We start from the raw sequence: 21,502 nt of genomic DNA, 5'->3' as shown, positions 1-21,502 counted from the left end.
TCACCCAGCGGCTTCACATATGTGTTGAACAGGAGAGGCGAGAGGACCGACCCCTGTGGCACTCCACAAGTGAGTGGCCTCAGGGTCGACCTCTGTCCCCCTGTCAACACACATTGCCTCCGGTCGGAGAGGTAGGAGCCAAACCACCGCAAAACGGTACCTCCGACTCCTATCCCCTCCAACCGGCGCAATAGGATACCATGGTCAATGGTATCAAAAGCCGCCGAGAGGTCTAATAGGACCAGGATAGAGGAACAACCTCTATCTCTGGCCCTCCAGAGATCATCAACCAACGCGACCAAGGCTGTCTCTGTGCTGTGCCCGGGTCGGAAGCCGGACTGGCGTGAGTCTAGATACTCGGATTCGTCAAGGTGTCGTGGAAACTGCTGCGCCACCACATTCTCTACAACCTTCGCTAGAAACGGAAGGTTGGAGACTGGACGATAATTAGCTAGCTCCATTGGGTCGAGTGAAGGCCTCTTAAGCAAGGGCCTCACCACCGCCTCTTTCAAGGCGGTTGGTAAGAATCCCTCACCCAATGAGGCATTCACCAGGCCCAGAAGCCAGCCCCGGGTCACCTCCCAAGATGCCAAGATATGATATCTCATTGTTAATATCCAATGTAAGGAGGAATATTGGCATTACAATGAAAATCTTCTCCTCACGAAGGGAAACCGTCTGCATTAATGTGAACTCGCCTGAACTCTCTGAACATTTCAGGGGCCTTTGAAGAAGAAAAAAAGCCTTCCAGAAAAATGAATCGGACCAGTGATCTCCTGCCATAGTTCCAGCTTTATTAGAAGAGCTGAGATGGTGCAGCGGTTAGAGTGCAGTATTGCCTGCTAGCTGCAATTTGGCAATTCAATTGCAGAGAATACTGAATCTGTTGAAATACTCTAAGGCTGGAAGAAATTAACTACTAAAATGTGATAAACTTAATCTCAAGGGCTATTTTGAGATGAGCCACGGTGGCGCAGTGGTCAGAGTGCAGTACTGCAGGGTATTTCTGCTGACTGCCGGCTGCCTGCAATTTGGCAGTTCAAATCTCACCAGGCTCAAGGTTGACTCAGCCTTCCATCCTTCCGAGGTGGGTAAAATGAGGATTCAAATTGTTGGAGGTAATATGCTGACTATTGCTACTATTATAGAAGCGCCTGCTTTTCATACGTGTGCCTAAGACTCTTCATAATTGCTTTTAAAAAGGTCTGAAAGGCCTGGTTGCTTACAATTACTTTACTTGGTTTAGAACAGTCCATGAAGCTAACTGGTTTTTTTTTAATAAAAAACATTTATTATTATTTTTAATTTTCAAAACAACACAACACATCCTTCTTTACATACTGTAAAAAGTGTTTTAACTCAGATATTTATACATTTTACCATCATCATACCTCCATTTTCATTTGACTATTATTGTTTAAACGTCCTTCATCATAAAATACATCAAGATTTAATACATAACCACATTCTGGCATTTCATTTACTATTTCTAAAATCGTCCAATAACACTGAATCCTTATGTCCTATTCTAGCTAAACATCCATAATATTTAATAACAAAGTTTTCTAATCCTCCTTTCCAAATCAGTTTACAATTTACATCCCGTTTCCTTATGTTGTACCCATACCTGTATATATGTTGTTATCATTATCCCTCCTTTATTTAACTATATCCTGCATCATAACATTTTCCTCCTAATAATCAAGACTTAACTGTATCTAACTTAGTTCTTTTTCATTAATCTTTATATATAATCCAAAAGGATTTCTAATCTTCCTTTCATGGGTACCATTCAATATTCATATCCAATTATTATTTATCATAACACTATACATTGTATACATTATTATCATTATCAATTTATTTAACTATATCTATTGTCACTAAATTTCACTAAGTTTAACTAGTTTTAAATTATACTCTTCCATCTATCAACCTGTATCTTTCCAGTAGCAAAACAGTCTCATATCTTCTGCCATTTGTGGTGTCAGTCCTCTAATTATCTCCTTAATGAACTTTGTATGGACTCCTCTTAGCAACTCCTTGCTTATAAAATCTCTCATGTAATTTTCCTTATCTTTGATTGTCGGTAGTGTTATCAATGATATTGCTAATGAAATTTCTCTCTTCAAATCCATGAATTCTTTTGTTTTTTCTTCTTCTGTATCTTGCCATCTGGGATAGATTTCCCCTCCATTTAATTCCTCTTTCAGTATTCCACTCTTTCAATTTTCAGAGACAAACCAATCACCATAAATATCAGCAATTTTAATTTCTTTATATTCATTTTCCTCTTCGATTTTTAGGATTTTAACCATCACTTTTTCCACTTGATAACTCCAACTTCTTCATCATATTTTGCTGTTAGATGCTCTAAGCCTTCCAACTTCTTCTCTATCCTCTCATATGTGTTTGATAATTTCTGTATTTCTGAGAATATCTTTTGCAGACTTAAAATTTCTTTCTGCTGTTGAAATTGTGTCATTATCTCCAGCTAACAAACACTGCTGCTCTAGCTTGGAAGGTTTTAACAAGATTAAGCATAGATTCACAATAACATTTTATTTTCACCTTTCTCTGGTTAAAGATATACTTCAAAGGGACATCTGTATGCTTTTCTTCTTATCACTCTCTATAAACAAGCAGAGAGACCCTGGAATGCCAAGCCAGGATAATCAGTGAGAAAAGTAAGAGTGTTTTGTTTCCAATACACAAACCACCAGCCTCCGAGTAGCAGTGTTATTGTTGCAATCTTCTTTGTTTCTTTTTGTATCTTTTTTGTATTTCAAGTTTAAAAAAAAGTTAGAACAACACCCAAAGTAATGAAAGATGAGAATTTTAGTCCATAGGTTACAAAGAATAATAAAAGGGGAAAAAATAGAAGAAGAAAACTTAATCCATTCGTTTAAAAAGGCTTGCATAAATTCCATCCATGAAGATAGCATTTCAAAAGTAACCCACTGTCCAAAACCATTCCAAATTTAATTCCGCCACTTTTTTCTTCTGTTCTCCAATTTAAATTAATTTTAAGTTTTTTATAGGCAGTCTCTTTTAAAACGGTAAAAATTCCTCACCAGCTGGAAACACTTTGTCTTTCCATATCTTTCCGTTTTGGAGCCGCCCCGACTTCATCAGCCTAATGGCTGGATTTTTGTCGCCGGCTTTAAGAACTTCTCTTGGATCGATCAGGGACTTTGCAATGTCCCTGAGATCAGCAAGAAATATTCTTCCTGTCCACCATCTCTGTGGGACGGTTTAGGTCTGTTTGGACCACCCAGCGGCAAAAGTATCGAAGGCGATCTCAGAGCATTGAGATTGCATGTCGTCTCGTCGTGACATTGGCTCGTCCTCAAGCTAACTGTTTTTTTGATGACATGACTTCTACTTCTTGACCATAGATGGCAGCAGAGAATTTTTGTACCTTTTGCTGCTATCTAGGAGTTATTCAGATATTTGCAGATCAGATAGGATCAACATCAGCTGATGTTAATCTTGTTGAGCATTTTTATTTCAGTCTTGTTTTTCATTTGTTTTCTGATGATACTTTTAAGGTGTGAAGAGAACAGAAGGAAAAGGCTCTGCACCTTGAGAGCTCAATGTGCAAATATTTATATAAAGAAACCAGCTTTCTTTTTAAAAAAATCTATAAATAAAGTGCTTTTACTGAATAAAAGCAAACACAACCCTAGGAAATTACAGTCTGTGGAAAGGAGTGTAACTAATAGCAATAGCACTTAGCACTTAGACTTCTATACCGCATCACATTGCTTTACAGCTCTCTCTAGGTGATTTACAGAGTCAGCATATTGCCCCCAACAATTTGGGTCCTCATTTTACCCACCTTGGAAGGATGGAAGGCTGAGTCAACCTTGAGCCTGGTGAGATTTGAACTGCCAAACTGCAGCTAGCGGTCAGCTGAAATAGTCTGCAGTACTGCACTCTAACCACCTGCCATACACCTAAAGAGTATGGTTGGATTTTGTTTGGGGAATTTCAAATTTTCCTTCCTTGTACTACTCCTTTTCTTTCCTGGAAATGAAAATAATGCAAAGGAATTAATTCAGAGCAAAAAAGATAAATAGAGAAAAGCTATTATTTTCCATCTGTTTCTTGAGGCTGAAAATTGCATTGTTGAGCAACTGCTGTTCATCGATCAATAACCTAGGAAGACAGATCAGTGAGTATCTGACTATTTTTTCCAGATTTCCCCCAATCAGCACACAGTGTGCCCTGCTTCCTGTTATTTCCATAGGTGCTTCTTCTGTAGTACTGTCACCCTACAAAGTAGACCAGACTAACAAACAAATACCATACAGGTCAAGACTACTTTTACTGTAATAAAATTTGGCAAGTCTGAATCTTCCCCCCTCCCTCACTTTATCTTCATCTGAACTAAGAAGGGGCTTGTCTGAGACGTTTTCCCAAATTAGTTTCTTGGAACCAGCTCAATTCCTGTTTATCTAATTATTGTCTTGGTCGCAATGATCGTCCTTCACAGCCATTCCTTATTCCAGGACTGTCAAACTCGCGCGCCCATGGGCCGGATGCATCAGACGCTGGCCACACTCATGCCCGGTTTAGTGAAGGCGGGAAAAGTTGTGATACGTCACGTGATGCCACTGTGATGATGCAAGTTTGACGCCGCTGCCTTATTCCCTTGACTTGCAAATGTATTCAAAAGTTCTAGTAGCAGCATTGCTCAATATTATATGGGTTTATCCTAAACTGTGGTTATTCAGGCACTCTCGGCTCAGGTGCTTTTAGCATCAGCTTCTTTTTGCAGGCCCCATAATACAGCAACACTGTAGGAGAATAATCTGATCCAGACCTCCAACTCAATTAGCCGCTAATATCTGGATATTTAATCCCAATCCAGTTCTTCTGGCTGTCGTTGTCTGTCATCCTTAATTAGCCCCAGCATCTCTATCGATAAACTTGCTCAGATTCACTGAGAATGCCTGATGCCCAGAGATCATGAGATAAAATTATTCTCCTGTAACTATAGTTCTTTGTATGGTAGCCACAATCCATCCGCCTTCCCCACATCAAATCCCCACCATGGCAAGGAATCTGATATGTTGTGAGAATCTCAAACCATTCAGAGGGAACAAGGCAGGATAATGAACCCAGGAGTATATGGATAAAGGATTGTGTTTTCCTTTTCAAAACTTGCTTTAGCTCTGCAAAATTCTAAGAGTGGCTTCTGCATGGGGGAAATTAGCCTTATGGGTGAGTGTGCTGGTGGCAAAGGAAAGACTACAGTAACAGATAAGCAACCTCTTCATATCGCATGGAATAGAACTATAAGAAACAGGCATAAAATAGGCTATCTGTGTTAGGCTAACCTTCACTCTCATTCACCATTTTGACTGGCAGATATCAGGGACAGGAGAACCTGGGAGGAAGAGCAGAGCAGAAGTCACCAAGAATCCTCCTGTCCATCCGCATTACCTCATGTCACCTGGGGGATCTCTGAAACAGAAAGTGAAATCAACTACGGCGAAGTGGAGCAGAGGCTAGATCTACTTCAAGAGCAACTCAGCAGGTAACTCAAGAGCATGAAGGAAAAAGCCAAGCTGGGTTTTCAATAGCTTTGATAGTGACAGCAATGTTGGCATTTCTCTTTTTTCAAACTAGATCCATTCCACTGAATAATATAACACTGTTATGTAGAGTCAAAATGGGCCTGTGGATGAAGATAGGAAACATTCTCTCGCGATTATCAGTAGATAATGTAGTTTTGCGCATACATCGTATTTGAACTGGGGACTTCTTTCTTTATAGTGTGAAAATTTTAGCTCTGTATCAGCACATACTGTGGTTTAACCTGGCTTGTCATGGGTAGAGTTTTCCCAGCAATCAATCTATTGTTCTCACTGCTACACACACACACACACACACACACACACACACACACTTGCTTATTTTTCTTGTAAAGCATCTTCCCAAACCATGATGTGTCTGGTTGGTATTACCTTCCTGAACGTTTTTATGGTGTGCTTTTTAGGTCTTCAGTACTCCATGGAATTCCTCTACTGTTCGGTAAGCTGTCGAAGATCTCCTTGGCGCTTTTTGTAACTCTTGATTTGTTTCCAGATCTATCAGCAAGGAGCAAAACTTGTGTCCTAGTTAAATTTTTCTCAGTTGAAGTCCCACTTTACCCACATTCTTTGGGAATAAAAAATAGCATATCCACAGTGATCTCACATATTAACTTCATCAAAACTAGGACAAAACTTGGACAGCTGAAGGAGCTTCTGAAAGATCCTGAATTAGAAAGTAAAGTTTAGTTCATTATTCTGAAGGATTCTTGACTGAGTTGAGGAAATATCCCAGAGCTGTACCATTTATAGAGGAATTAAATAAACATTTTTATGGAAAGTAAGAACAGTTCCATGCTTCAGTTGAATGGTTCGGTGATCTAACATTGTAGTGGAGATCTCTAATTGGACTGTGGTTTCAAATGTGGATGCTTTTACTTTTTTTAAAAAACATTTGAAGTAAAGGTTGTGGCAAATGCAGCTGGCGAAAGACAACAAAGCAGATTTTCCAAGTTAGCAGCAGTGCACTCAAAGACTTCTTAGGGGAAGTCGGGGAATACGTAAATCAAACTGTTACAAATGAATGAAATTAGAGCTGTTTTTTGCTACATCGGTTGACAGGGTTATTGAGGAAGAAACCCTATTGACCAGCATAAATTCATTCTTGGCAGTATAAAATGACAGCGAAACCAAGAGAGTAGAGCAACGTGATTGTGAGTGTACACCAATAACATCTGTTCAGTAGATTGTTTTTAAAAAATCCTTCAAAGAAAAAAAAGTCACAGGCATATCAGGAGAAGACAGAGTGGGAGGGAGTGGTTAGAAAATATTCCTGTCAACCAGAGGTGGTATTCAGTCAGTTCGGACTGGTTCGGCCAAACCAGTAGCGGAAATCATGGGTGGGCCTGCTCACCCATCCCGGCTCTATGCCGTGCTATTTAGGTATGTTTTTGAGCATACACGGAAGGCGCAAGAGAGAGCAAAGCTCATGCGTGGAAAACCGAGTGCATGTGTGGAAGTTGCACATGGACCCATGAAGTGAGCGAGAACCGGTGGTAACAAAGTGTGAAACCCACTGCTGCTGTCAACATAAATAAATTGTTCAGCCTGCCATTTTGCTGTTGTACCTGCCCCTCACTGGGATGTCCCTTTGAATGCTTACCAAGGAGAATTCAACTCTTGAGCCAAAAGATATCATAAATTTTTGTCAAGCAGTAACTTACGTGCAATCGGATCAGTCATGTTTTATTGATTATTAACACTATTGTTTCAATTGTTATTTTATTCTTGAAAGCTGCCCTGAGTGCCATGAAGCAGAAGAGCAGAATAGAACTTTAAGTGCATGCATTTACAATCAATTTATATGACACCCAATGTACACATTTGAGTATTAAAACCAACAGATTAAAAACAACACAAAAGAAAAGTAACATAACAAAGACTGACCCAAAGTCAAATCAAGCTTAAAACCACCATAGATGGGCTCGTCCAGCATGTGGCCCCTCTCTGGGGAAAAACCAAGGCCTTCAAGACCAATGGCCAATGGCCATGAGATCCAAGAGGGTGGACATGGCCTGAATCTCCTCTATAGAACAATCATGTGGTAGACCCAGGAGACATGTTCTTGTAGTAGTACCTGCCCACTGGAGTACTGTAGCAGGAATACTGCTGCAATAAGGGACAGGTACTCTATAAGACCCAGTCCTATACTGTACCATGAAGGGCTTTATATTCCCTAGATTAGATTTCTTTTCTATATAATTTCTACTTCCCATCGTCTCTCTTTGTCTAATGCAGGGGTGTCAAACTCGATTTCATTGAGGGCTGCATCAGGGTTGTGTTTGACCTAGGGGGACAGGGGTGTGTGGGTAGGCGTGGCCAGGATGGACGTGGTCAGTTCGACATCACTCGTGTCAGGGGCACCTGTGGTGGCCCAAGCACTCTGCCAGTGAAAACGGGCCCCTGAGCTCTGTTTCCAGCTGTGACAGCCTCCTGCAACCCTCTGCTAGCAAAAGTAGAGTCCGGGAGGGCCGCCTGCAGCCCTCCCAAGCTCCATTTTCACTGACAGAGGCACCATGGGACGGTTCTTCACTGCTTCCAGGGTGGCCTCATGGGCCAGATCTAAGCACCCCGCGGGGCGGATTCGGCCTGTGAGCCTTGAGTTTGACACCCCTGGTCTAATACATTACTCTAAGGCTGTGTTGGTTAAGGACCATGCATTTGGCATTATTCAAATCTGAATAACTTGTCTGAAATGGTTGCCTGGTCAAGCAGGGGGTTGGATTGGAAGACTTCCAAGGTCACTTCCAACTCTTATTGTTCTGCTAAATATTTCTGTTAAGTAAGATTAAGAGATGCTGAATGCTCATGTAGCCTAGTCCAATGTGTACTTACATCTGCTTCAGAGAATTCAGCACATACCTGTTTCATCCAATAGCATTATTGTTTTTTTTTTAAATGGCTATTATGGTTAAAATAATAATATGGAACAATCCCCAGAAAAGTATGAGGCATGATAAAATATGTTTATTCTCAGCTTACTACCAATTGCATGAGCATCTAGCATATTTTGTCTACGTTTCAAAGCATCCAAATCAAATTTACCTAAGAACTATACGAAAAACATTTGGAAACAATTTTTATAACCAATCTACATCTTTCTGGTAAATAAATACGGTAATGTTTTGCTGCTTTCTCAGCATAAGCAAAGTATCTGAAGTTATTTGGAACTCTTTTATGCAGTCAATTAATACAGAAGATAGCATTCTTTGAAACTGATTTAATTATAATTTATATTAATTGGCACAATTAATTGAAAGCTATAAATGCATAAATGCAGATTAGCATAACCATAAAGTTAATAAGCTAGCAATAAAAAATTAAACAGGAAAAAGAAAGGGAAAAAATGTGCCTGAGTAAAAAATCGTCCCGTATGCACACAAAAAAAGAAGTTGGTTGTATTAACTTAATTACACTTTGTTTAATTTGAGCTTCTACTGATTTATTAGAACAGGACATTCAAGCTCATGTAAACAGCTAATATCAGCTGCATTAACTATTTATTAAGAAAGTTATGCACTTGGAAACTAGAGATATTCTCTGCACAGCCTTTGTTGAGCTTCAGAAGTAGCTGTTTTGACCCAGCTGCCCAAACATGACCAACCTGAAGTTAACTCAAAGAATCCTTTATTAGGAGCATCAGCAGCCCCAGCAAAACATTTCTTTCTCACCACAGGCTAACAAGTCTATCTGGTAGGGAGATGAATAGTTGTCTGCCACATCTATTCATCTCCGCCCCCTGCCTTTTATCGCCAGAGCTAGGGTGGGGCTTCATAGCAGCGGTGGCTCTTCCATCCCAAGGATCGGCCCACAGATTTCCACTGCTCTCCTTTCCTTTGCCTTCTGCACATCTGCACATCAGGCACTGGACCCAGCTATTCTTCCTCTTCCTAATCAGCCACCTCCATACCTGGGTGCTGTTGACTCTCCATCTGAGGGCTGATGGATGGCCCAGGCTCCGCCTTCCATTACCTCATTCCTCTCAGAGCTCTCAGGTTGCCTTGATGTTTATCCTGACTCCCACGCGTCTTCCTCTGATTCAGCTGCTGGAGCGGCCGGCAGTAAGCTTTTCCAAGTAACACTTCCTTTTGTAATAGACTAATAATTATGATTTTGTCAATGCCAATGGTGGTCCAGAAATTTTGGGATTGCACCCAAGGCACCTTTTACTATTGGTACTACCGTTGCTTTCTTTTGCCATAGTCATTCTACTTCTATTTATAGGTCATTATATATTTTTTATTTTTCTCCATTTCTTTATCTTCTCTTCTGTTGTTTTCAGGTACTGCCCCATCCACTATCCAAACTTTTTTCTCTTTCCTTTCAACATTTATTAAATTCAGGATTTTATGTGGTAGGTGTTTATCTGTTCAAACTTTAATGTCCCAGAACACTTTAGCTCAGTGTTTCTCAAACTTGGCGACTTTAAGTCCTGTGGACTTCAACTCCCAGAATCCTGGGAGTTGAAGTCCACAGGACTTAAAGTCGCCAAGTTTGAGAAACACTGCTTTAGCTTCTTCGTTTTCCATTATTTTGTCTATGTTATGTCCTACCGGTTCTTGCTTGGAGACTGTTGGGAGTATACTCCTAGTGTTGGGTAGGCAACATATATCTATATACAATAACAAATGGCCGTTGTTGCTTTAAATGGGTGAATGTACTTATCAGCTGTAATTAACTTTACAATAAGAGGGAGTCAGGAGAGCTCACTCACTCTCTCTCTCTGCTTGTCCTATGTTCGATAACTACTTGCTCGCTTGATGACTGGAACGTGAACTGCGACTGTAAGCAATTGTTTGTTCTTTGAATTGTGTTTGGACATATATCTACTATCACTGCTTGTGAAGCACTTATTAGTAGTAAAGCTACTTGTTTTTTACTAGCAGTGTCTGAAACTCTATTCGTGTGCTTTTTTCTACTAGCAACGTTCTTTCTCTCTAGCTGTACATTCTGCTGTGCTATTTTCTGTCTCCCAACGGAGATATCCCTAACAGAGACAATTGATATTTGTTCTATTTGAAGGTGCCTTTTTTCGACAAGAACATAAAGATGTAAAATATTTTTCAATTGCCTCATTATTATGAAATGATTTCTAAATAAAATTGAATAATTTCAGAATATAGAAATCCATAATAGAAAATATAGAAACTTGATGACGGGATCAGGATTTTCCTGTCAAGCCATATTTTTCACACTATTTTTTCCCCGTGTATTGTCCTTAATATCATTGGAGAAAGCAATTATGTTGGCTAGAGTTAGTGGTAAAAGAAAATCAGGCCACCAAAGAACACGATAGCTGGACACCATCAAAGTTCACATCAGCCAGTGCATAGAAAAAAAGAAGAGAAAGAAAGATTTCAAGATCCGGCACCTAGAATCGCCAAGAGTTGGACATGACTTTAATGGATTAAATCATCATCATGTCCTTAATAAAATTAGGGAAACAAAATATCATAATATTTTTGTCCCCTGCACATGTGACTAAGCATGAATGTCGGCCATATTTTATTTCATTGTTTGTGGTGAACCTCCATGGTGGAACACTGAGGGGGCCTATTATCATATTTTTCGGACTATAAGACACACCGGAGTATAAGGCACACCAAGATTTTGAAGAGGAAAACAAGGAAAAACAATAGATTTTGGCCTCCACGCATCTGGTTTTTGCCCTCCTGCAGGCCTCCCAAATCCTCTGTATACCCCCATTTTTGCGAAAAATGGACCCGTTTTTGGCCTCCCAAACCTGCCACGCATCCCGTTGTTGCTGTCCTCAGCCCCCAGGAGCACCCTGCAGGCCTCCCAAACTCTCTGTGCACCCTACCTGTTTTTGGCTAAAATGGGACGCGGGGTGGGGTTTCAGGTGTATAAGATGCATCAACATTTCCACCCTCTTTTTTGGGAGTGGGAGTGCATCTTATACTCCAAAAAGTACGGTAGTTATAATCTTATAGGAGAGTCAATGCTTTCCAGCTTGAAACAAACTGTTTGGCCTTTCTCAAATTTCTTCCAGAATTCCTACAGTCAGTTTGTTCACCTGGCAAAAGTGAGATCTCAGAAACATTTTATCCTTAAGTATCTTTAGGGAATGCTGCATTCCTCTGGGCCACCTGGTCAAGATATTCTGTTCTCAGAATGTATAACATTAATAATAGTGCCCTTAATAGTCTTTCTATATTCTCTGCTCTTGAGAAGGACAGTCATCACATCTGTCTTGGCAACTGCCGACATGCCTCTCAGCGAAGGTGCAAAAATGTTCTTGGCCACACTCCAGGCAGGTAACCAACAAAGTCCTCCTGATAATCAAAGCATCCTGTAATCACCTGCTCCCAGTTCTAGTAATAGCATTACCCTAGCAATTATCTGGATATAAATTGTAGAGGAATGCCACAGGCTGCCAGCATCCATCTGACTGCAATGCCATCATGGCCCAAAGACTGAAAGCTACTATATAGAGACATCATTTTCTTACAACCATGGAAAAAGTTTTCCTTAGGGCAAAGATTGGCTGGAACGCAAAGTTCTGCAAAGAGCTGTACGTGGCTAATGCAGCCTCATCTTTGGAGTCTTTACACCTTAACACATTTCACTTTTTTTTTTGACCCAAGGGAACTTCTCAAAAGCAGATTATGATGGATATGCTCCCCCTCGCTCAAGTTTTAAACTCTTTTTCTGCTCCTGTTATTTGGATCCTGCCTCAAGACAAATCAGATTATTTCAATAAGATTTGTTACTGAGCAATGATAAAAACTGATCAGATCTGTGCTATTTAATCCAATGCCTTTTGCTTAAAGTCCAAGTAAGCAGTGGCCCTACCAGAATGTACAATTTAGAAAGAAGCTGCATGTGTTTTAATGTCAGAATAGATACGCAAGTAGCAAAGAGGGTATGTTAACATTGTAAGTCGGTATACAATTGCTCTCTGACGGCCCCAAAATGGAAAATTTGATGGTCTAAAACAGCCTTCAGAAGAATGCTGCTGTTTTTATTCATACATGGCATATTTACTAAGAAAAGAAAGTTGGCAGTATTCATTCTGAAAGTTTCTTCCACAATACCTCATCCTTAAAATTGGGTAAAAAGCTGTAGAGGTCTAGAGGTATGCTTTGAAATGAGGCGATCCTGGAAGATGACACCTTTTTTTTCAATAGGCCAACGATGCATTTCATTTTATCAAAAGAAACTTTGAAAAACTGAAGCTAGGTGGAACACAGAACCAAGTTGTTTACCAGGAATAAAATAAGGAGGCAAAAGCCATTTAATCCACGTCCATTTGTAAAGGGGGGTGGGGAGAATGTTTTGATGGTTTCAACTTCACATTGAATTGTGTTTGCAAATATTCTGGAAGTCTTCCTTTTTTCCAATGGCATGATGATTCCATAGGCATCTCTGGGAATGGGGGAAATGATGAAATGTATATGCCAACATTTCTGCAAGCTACATGAATTACAAATCTGTGTCCAGTGGGACCTAAGTACAGAAGGTCAGGAATTGGATCATGATACTGCAATTGAATGTTGTATCATTTTTTGCAATTGTGGTTTGTACCGAACACATATGGATATACCACTTTGATCCTAGTTGACTAGTTGGCAGTTGCTGTCATCAAAACATTGTACATAAACTAAAACTATTAGAAGATTTGATGCAATATAGACTTACCGGTAATTATATTTGTAATGAATGGCTGTCAAGGGAGGGGTAACAATGTGCTGTAGATGGAAGGGGTCTTGGTTTTCCCTACCATGCTCTTCAGCCCTACCTACTCCTAGTTTCTGGTTATACTTTCTGGCTGACATGATCCATGTTCCCGGAGGAAAAAATAGAATAGAATAACAGAGTTGGAAGGGATCTTGGAGGTCTTCTAGTCCAACCCACTGCCTAGGCAGAAAACCCTACCCCACTTCAGATGTTATCCAACATATTCTTTAAAACTGCCAATGTTGGAGCATTCACAACTTCTGGAGGCAAGCTGTTCCACTGATTAATTGTTCTAACTGTCAAGAAATTTCTCCTCAGTTCTAAGCTACTTCTCTCCTTGACTAGTTTCCACCCATTGCTTCTTGTCCTACCCTCAGGTGCTTTGGAGAATGGTTTGATTTCCTCTTCTTTGTAGCAATCCCTGAGATATTGGAACACTCCTACAGTGAGATATGCCCCCCCCTCATACAATGTCCTTTTTATCAAACTAGTTGTCAGGGTTCCAAATAACATCCAATGCGCCTACTTGGAAACCAAATCAATAACTGTCCAGATTATTCTATTCCCGCTGCTGTCTGGGAGCTCAATGATGTCCATTGTGATCTCTTCCCACGGTCAGCAAGGGCTGGCCACTTGTTGTAGTAGCCCAGGGGGCTTCCCCGGCTGTGTTTTCATTGTTGCGTAAGTCGCACAGCTTTTTACATAATCTTCCACCTTTGATTTCATCTTTGGCCACCAAAATTGATGCCTGGCGAGGTGGAGCGTTTTTAGGAATCCAAAGTGGCCTCCTAGTTTCGCATCATGGCTTCGCTGTAGAACTTCCAGCCTCAATCCCATGGGGACATACAGTTTAGACCCCTTCCAGGCTAAGCCATCTTTCATCATTAGGATATCCTTGTTATTGTTGAGCCACGGGTCTTCCGGGATCGCCAATTTCATCGCTGTCATCAGCTTATCCTGGCTTTGGGTGGTCACTTGGGCCGCCTTTTTGTGGGAGGAAGAAAGGATGGGGTGAACAGCCTCTTCCTTTTTACTGTTGTACTGCGGTTTTCTCGACAAAACATCCGTCACTATTTTTTTTTCTTGTTGGATACTTAGCGGTTTTGTCTCTGCTGCAGGTGCTGCAGGTTCTGGGCTCTTGGGTTCAATCGTCCCTGGTTGGCCCTTTGGCTCCACAAGTGGTAGCAGCCCAAATGTGATCATCAATTTTCTACCACCGTTTCCCCACTTTATCATAGACGTCCACTTGTCAAGCCATGCAAGCCCCAAGATAATTAATTCCTGCATTTTTGGACCCACAATGAATCTGAGGAGCTCATAGTGGCGGCCTACTTGTAACTTTACCAGTTCGGTCATTAGCATGGCTGGGGTCCCCCCAACTAGCGTTCCATCTACCTGCTCAACCTGAATGGGATGGGCTAGAGGTCTTGTGCGTATGCCTAGTGGCTTTACAATCGACATGCTGATTTAGCATCGGGTGCAGCTGGTTTCCACGATTGCTTCAACTTCCCCTTCTACTCCCGTTTCGGGTACTTGGAGTTTGGCTTGGATGGCAAAGGGACGGATGGGTGCACTCACCATCGGGTCGTCTACACTATTCTCTTCTGCCGAGGTTTCTCCATTGGTTGGGCTTTTCATCACCTTAGGTTGGGGATCAGCTTTCAGAGGTTGTTGACCCAGATGACTCTTTTCTGGTCGTTTCTGGGACCTTCTCTTTACTGCACTGGTGGTTGGTGCGTATGTTTGTGTGATTGGGGGTGGAGCCAAGCACTCTGACACTCTGTGGCCAGATTGACAGCAATGGTGGCATTTTATTGCCCCCTCCCTGAGGGAAGGAACCCAGTTGTATCTCTAAACTTAGGAACCGCCTTGACACGTTGTTCCGCTATCCATCCTTCAGCTTCCCCCTCATTCATCCCTTCTGCCATTGTCAAGAACATTTCTCTGTCAGAAGGTGGAGTAAGAGCCTGTTGGGGCATTGCAGGTGGGACTGGACTCGATGTCAATCCCTGGGTTGTCCCCTGCCCAATTATCTGACATGGTGCCATCTGCTGAGGGAAGGGAGATGCCCACTGGCATCTTTCCCATTCATGACCTGGGAAGAAAGCCCATCCCGGTGGTGCTTGATTCATAGGCTGCAGCCCAAACATCGGTGGCTGGCTAGGGAGACATGTGGCCCAAGCCCCTTTCTGCTGGCTGGATTGATTTCCCCATGTTGATGGGGGATCTGTCTGTGGCTCAGCTGTAGGATAATGGGTCATTTCACTTATCGCTGTGTGGAAGGAGTAAAAATCTCCACTCCAGTATGGTGCAGAGCCTTTGCTAGGGAAGGGGGGGGGGGTTCACTCACGTTTGGCTGCACAAGTTTGTCTGGGAGGTTCCAATCATCAGGTCGGCTACTGGGTGATTGCTTTTGTCCTCTCCAGTCATTTCAACCCCTTCTGGCTCTGACCGCATATCTTCAGAAGCCATAAATCTCTAGTTTTCCTCCTCCACAGATTCCTTTGCAACTTTGGAAGGTTTGCAGAGAAGCAATCCGTCATCTGCTTCTATTCCATGGGCTCTATCTTCATCTTCGTTGATATTTTATGCTGACCCGGGTCGGGTCAGTGATGGGAGTCAGCACCCCTCCCAGCACCCCGTGCAGGGGTAGCTGGTGAAATATTTTAAGGGAGATTCGAGGTAATGTCATGGTCCCAAATAACATCCAAAATTAAATCAGAGTCCAAGGCAAAGTATTGCTCAAAGTTTCAATTGTTAAGAGAGTCATGTTGGCACATCTGTGGAAACCCGAATCTGAGCTTCCTGAGTTTTCCCCACCCAGTTGAAAGTTCATGATCTTGCCCCACACCTACAAGTCCATTACATTGGTCCAATCTTCCACTGCCATGCTGGCAGTTCCACCCATCCAGTTCCAGTCAGGTGCAGAGTTGTAAAGGCAAAGGATGACCTTGGATTCTAGAAATAAATTTTATTTTGACATAATCACATTCTACTCCTTACTATTCCCCCTTCCAATTCCCCACTAAAGAAACAGCATAGTAGAATAGAATATTAGTGTGGCAAGCCAAAGATTCCCAAAAGGAACTGGCTGCAGGCCTGACACTAGACATACCCAGTTCCTGTAACTGTTCTTCATATGTTTTAGCCTCCAATCCCCTAAGCATCTTCGTTGCTCTTCTCTGCACTCTTTCTAGAGTCTCAACATCATTTTTTACATCATGATGACCAAAACTGAATGCAGCATTCCAAGTGTGGCCTTACCAAGGCATTATAAGGTGGTATTAACACTTCACGTGATCTTGATTCTGTCCCTCTGTTTATGCAGCCTAAAACTGTGTTGGAGATGTCCTTGTTATGCTCTTTCTTCTTGACACTACATTGTGATAGAGAGAGGATTCTCACAGCCAAAGCAACTTATCATAAACTGCGCACAATGGTGGTGGTGAGGATAGTAATAGTAATATTAATAAGAAGAATAAAAGCAAACAAACACAGCAGCATCATGTCCTGGCCATAATTGTTTTAAGGTGTGTGGCCTCTGAACAACAGCCTTTTCCCTTGTAAGAAGTAAAGCATCATTTTAAAAGTCAATTCTACTGAATTTAAGGAAAAAGAAAACTTCCTTTTAGCTTATCAAAACACCAAACATGTGGATGATATGAGGCATTTAGCACTAATAAAAGTATAAATAGCATCTGAAACAACAATCTTAAATAGAATGATATGGGAAGAGATGTGGGGTTTCAAGTAACATAGATAGATAGGATAAAATACATAAGATGGAAGTTTTCTGAAAGACAATCTCTTTCTGATAGAAAAATCAGAGGTAATTACCATGAGATAGTCACAGACTGTTTCCAAACAGCAGACTAGCATACCTAAAAATAATGTAATCTGAACATAGATCTTAGCCTGAAAACCTCACTTTACTTCTGAAAGGAGGGATTTCCTCTAATCTCACTTCTCCAACAAACAGATGATTAATCCTTGATTCATATAGGCTGCAAACTTTGCTTGAAGCTTTAGGAGCACCTCTTAACTCCAGTTGATTCCCTGGAGATTTGTGGGACAAGATTCCGGGTCTTTTCTTTCAGCCTGCCCAGATGGCTCCTTTCGTCTCTGTGTTAACTACAAAAATCTTAATAGTGTGTGCGTGGAAAATGTATACCCCTTCCCTCTGATGAAGGATATGTTGGCCCAATTGGGTAAAGGGAAGATCTTCACAAAATTGGACCTAAGAGAGGCCTACTACAGAGTCAGAATCAAAGAGGGAGATGAATGGAAAACTGCTTTCAACTTCCCACTCGGGTGTTTTCAATTCAGAGTACTCATTTGGCCTACAGGGGGCACCAGCTGTTTCATGCAATTAATAAATGAAGTTTTACATGAACACCTATACAAGGGCATGTTGGTCTACCTTGACGACATCCTTATCTACACAGAAACATGTGATGAACACGTGACTTTAGTACAATCAGTACTCAAGAAACTCCAGACCGCAGAACTTTATACCAAATTGTCTAAATGTGAATTTCATCAATAGAAAATTGATTACTTGGGCTACCACATCTTCCACAATGGCATTGAGATGGACCCAGAGAAAGTCCAGGCTGTAACTGAATGGGCACCTCCTCGTACCCGCAAACAATTACGAAGTTTTTGGGGATTTGCAAATTTTTATTGTCAATTTATCCCCTTGTTTGCCAGCATTGCTCTGCCCATTACAAATCTCCTAAAGTCAAAAGGGGAGGCCAAGCCTAGACCGGGTAAGCCTTTGAATTGGACTATGGAGTGTCAAGCCGCTTTCGAGAAATTAAAGTGACTCTTTGCAGCTGAATCCATTTTGAAACACCCAGATATGGAGGCACCATTTATCGTTCAAGCTGATGCCAATGATGTGGCGGTGGGGGCAGTATTACTTCAAACACACACTGATGGAAAATTGCAGCCATGTGCTTACACCTCTCGCAAACTGACAAGAGGCTGAGAGATGATGGGCTATATGGGAAAAGGAAGCTTTTGTGGTCAGATGGGCTTTGATGACCTGGCGACATTTCCTAGAAGGGGCGAAACACCCTTTTGAAGTATGGACTGATCATAAAAATTTGGAAGCATTGAAGACCCCACGTAAGCTATCTCCTAAACATGTTGGGTGCAACATTTCAACCTTTTCAACTTTACCCTCAAGTACATTTGGGGCGGGGGGGAGAACTTCATGCCTGATACTTTGTCTAGGCTTCCCCAATACAACAGCTCTAAGCTGAGCATAGTTCACCCAGTCATCCCAGCACTTAGGGGAACCTGTTTGGCAAACCTGGGCAAATCCGTTTAAGGGGTGATTTTGATATTGATATGCAATCAACACCAGTTTTTCTGTTCAAGCCTGGAATTCTGTACTGCCCATCTAGTACAGTTTGTTTCAAGACAATTTGATATAGACTTTCAGGTTCAGTGGAGGGGAAATAATATACATGATAACTATTAGAAGAGAAAAAACACTTTTAACCTTTGTACTAATCATTATGGAAAATGGTGTTCAAGTTTATTTTTCACTTTTCAGTGTTAGGATCATTATTAACAAGAAGAGCAATGTCCTCTTTTTTGGCCAATATATTAGCTTTTTATCCTGGGAAAATTATTCATCTGACCCAATAGTGGCAGTCCAAATTTTAGGTAAACAGTTAATATTGTGTGCCCTAAGTACTTTTTTTTCATTCATTCACTCCCCGAGGAAACCAGTGTTCTAGCTAGCAACATTCCAAGAAATAGCAGGAAAACATCATCCACTTATCCCATCTACTAGGGTTTCCATTAGATAGTAATGATAATTGTCTGCTGTAATTCTTCCTTTTTAGATGGCATAGAATTAGTATGTGACCCCAAAACTATCAGGATGGTTATTATCTAGAGTACATCAGAGGTGGTATTCAGCCAGTTCTGACAGGTTCTGGAGAACCGGTAGCAGAAATTTTGAGTAGTTCGGAGAACCGACAAATAAGCTGGCCCCGCCCCTGCTGCCTCACAGCTGATCTTCCTTGAACAGGAGAACGGAGCTGGAAAGCAGGTTAATGGGGTGGGGAGGGAATGGGGATTTTGCAGTAAACTTCCCCCAGGAGCGGGGTGGAAATTGGGATTTTGTAGTATCCTTTCCCTGCCATGCCCACAAAGCCACACCACGTCCACAAAGCCATGCCCACAGAACCGGTAGTAAAAAAAATTGAACCCCACCACTGCAGTACATCAACATATAAATGAATTCCCTTATTAAAAATATTGTTTATTAAGTATAACAATGTTTTTAAATATCTGTTCTGCTTTCAAACTGTGTGAGATTCTCCATTTGCTTGCGTTTTATAGGTCTGTTTATATATACGTCCCCCAGATTTCAATGGAAGTTTCTCCTATGAGTGTATAAAGGTGGTATCCAAACATTGTTCTCAAACTTTTCTGTTTGGATCCAAAAGTCAAGATGCTGGTTGCAACCACACAATTGAACCTTCAGCCTTCAGTCAGGAGGTTGTGAATTCTATCTCAACTTTTTATTTTATCCACCCACCCTTTCTTGAATAGATTTACTCTGTCATTGTAATAACTGCCTTTAGCTACTGTTCTTGAAATTCTGAGAAGTGGATTTCATCTGCTTAAATGTTTAGGAATCAGAAGTAGAGTTTGAGGCTGCTTTGGCTGCATAATTTAAGCCACTGTCCAAGACCTCTGTTTCACAACTAGAATTCTTGGACTAGTTGCCATTTTGTGTTAATATAGAAAGGGCATTTAAATGGGTTTAGAGAGAGAGAATTCTTTCATCATTAAAGTGATGTGCAGGTGAGTCAGTTGTTTGGGGGGGGGATGTTGGAAGCTTTAAAAAATTGTATAATCCTTCAGGACAGATAAGATGGTTGATCCTACTGCAATGCAATTAGATTGCAAAATAAAATTAAACCTTATCTGCTTAAATTCATGAAGTAATTTTTGAATCTAAATGTCGATTCAAAAGCACTGAGTTGCTGGGACATTTATAATATTTAACTTAATAGGCAACCATGCCATTAGGGAAAACTGTTATCAGCCGAAAGAAATAAATTACTTGCTCTAAAAACCTTGGTTAAAACTCATCACTGGTCTGTGAGGAAAAAAATATATTCTAAATTCCATGCACACTGTCAAAACAAATCTGAAATGGTCCAATAGAGCAAGATGTTGTAATAACATTCCAATAATTAGAAAAATCCCCACTCATTACTGTAGATTAGACAGAAAAGGTTCATTTTAAAACTATTTGTACCATTTTATTCGCTACAACAAATTCTAACAAGTAAAAAAATGTAATAACATTGAAAAATCACTAGAAAAAATAGGTCTGTTTTAAACAGGGGGGGGGGGAATCAGAGCCTCCCTTAGGAAGGAATAACAATTATCTAATTGAATTCAGACATGGGCCATCCAGATTAGTCCCTCCAGATTTGTTTGTGCATGGAACATTTTGCACACATGAATACTATCAAACTCTAAATAAAGAAACTTTGATTTATTGTTGAACCCCTCCCAATCTTCTCTGGAGATTGGGTGAGGCTACCAGCATAGGGTTGCAGTAAAAAGATACATCTCATGGTCATCCAGATGTTTGCTACCAAAAATATTAGTCCTAAAATTGGGAGATGCTTGAGCAGGGGTGTCAAACTGGATGCGTCATGTGAAGGCCACACCCATCCCAGCTCAGTGAAGGAGGGAAATATCACGATACGTCATGTGACAGCAACACGACGCCACAAGTTTGTCACCCGTGTTCTAGAGAAAAAGGTGCAGGTGGGGGGAGAGGGAAATAAATTCCTATTCTGCCTGCAGACATGATTCAGATTTCTTTGTAACTAAAATGACTGGTTTGGTATCAATTGAATAATAGAACTACAGGTAGTCCTCGACTTACAACAGTTCCTTTAGTGACTGCTCAAAGTTACAATGTCACTGAAAAATATGACTTATGACTGTTTTCTGCAGTTACAACCTTTGTAGCATCCCCATCAGTGGTGGGTTGCAGGCGGTATGCCCCAGTACTGGCGTATCGGAGCCTGCCTGGTGCACTGATACCGTTCTCACCTGCCCACCTGAGCTCCTTACCTGTCTTTTAAGGCTTCCACGTTTCCGTGCACGCACATGGCGCGTACAGCGCCTGTGAGACGCTCCACTGAGCAGCCGGAGGT

General features: G+C 41.2%; 1 protein-coding gene across 3 annotated transcripts in view; it reads left to right on the top strand.

Moving 5' to 3' along the window:
• Positions 1–21,502, top strand: part of KCNH7 (potassium voltage-gated channel subfamily H member 7) — a 374,740-nt gene that overhangs the window by 344,898 nt on the left and 8,340 nt on the right. For all 3 annotated transcript variants that reach the window (XM_081943612.1, XM_081943611.1, XM_081943610.1), the window contains one exon: positions 5,377–5,545. In XM_081943612.1, coding sequence (XP_081799738.1) covers positions 5,377–5,545 — 169 coding nt within the window. The remainder of the gene's footprint in view (positions 1–5,376; positions 5,546–21,502) is intronic.

Source organism: Natrix helvetica (assembly GCF_964273705.1).
Source record: "Natrix helvetica genome assembly, chromosome: 1".
NCBI classification, from domain to species: domain Eukaryota; kingdom Metazoa; phylum Chordata; class Lepidosauria; order Squamata; family Natricidae; genus Natrix; species Natrix helvetica.
Note: the sequence above shows the minus strand (reverse complement) of the source record. Positions and strands in the feature narration are given on the sequence as shown.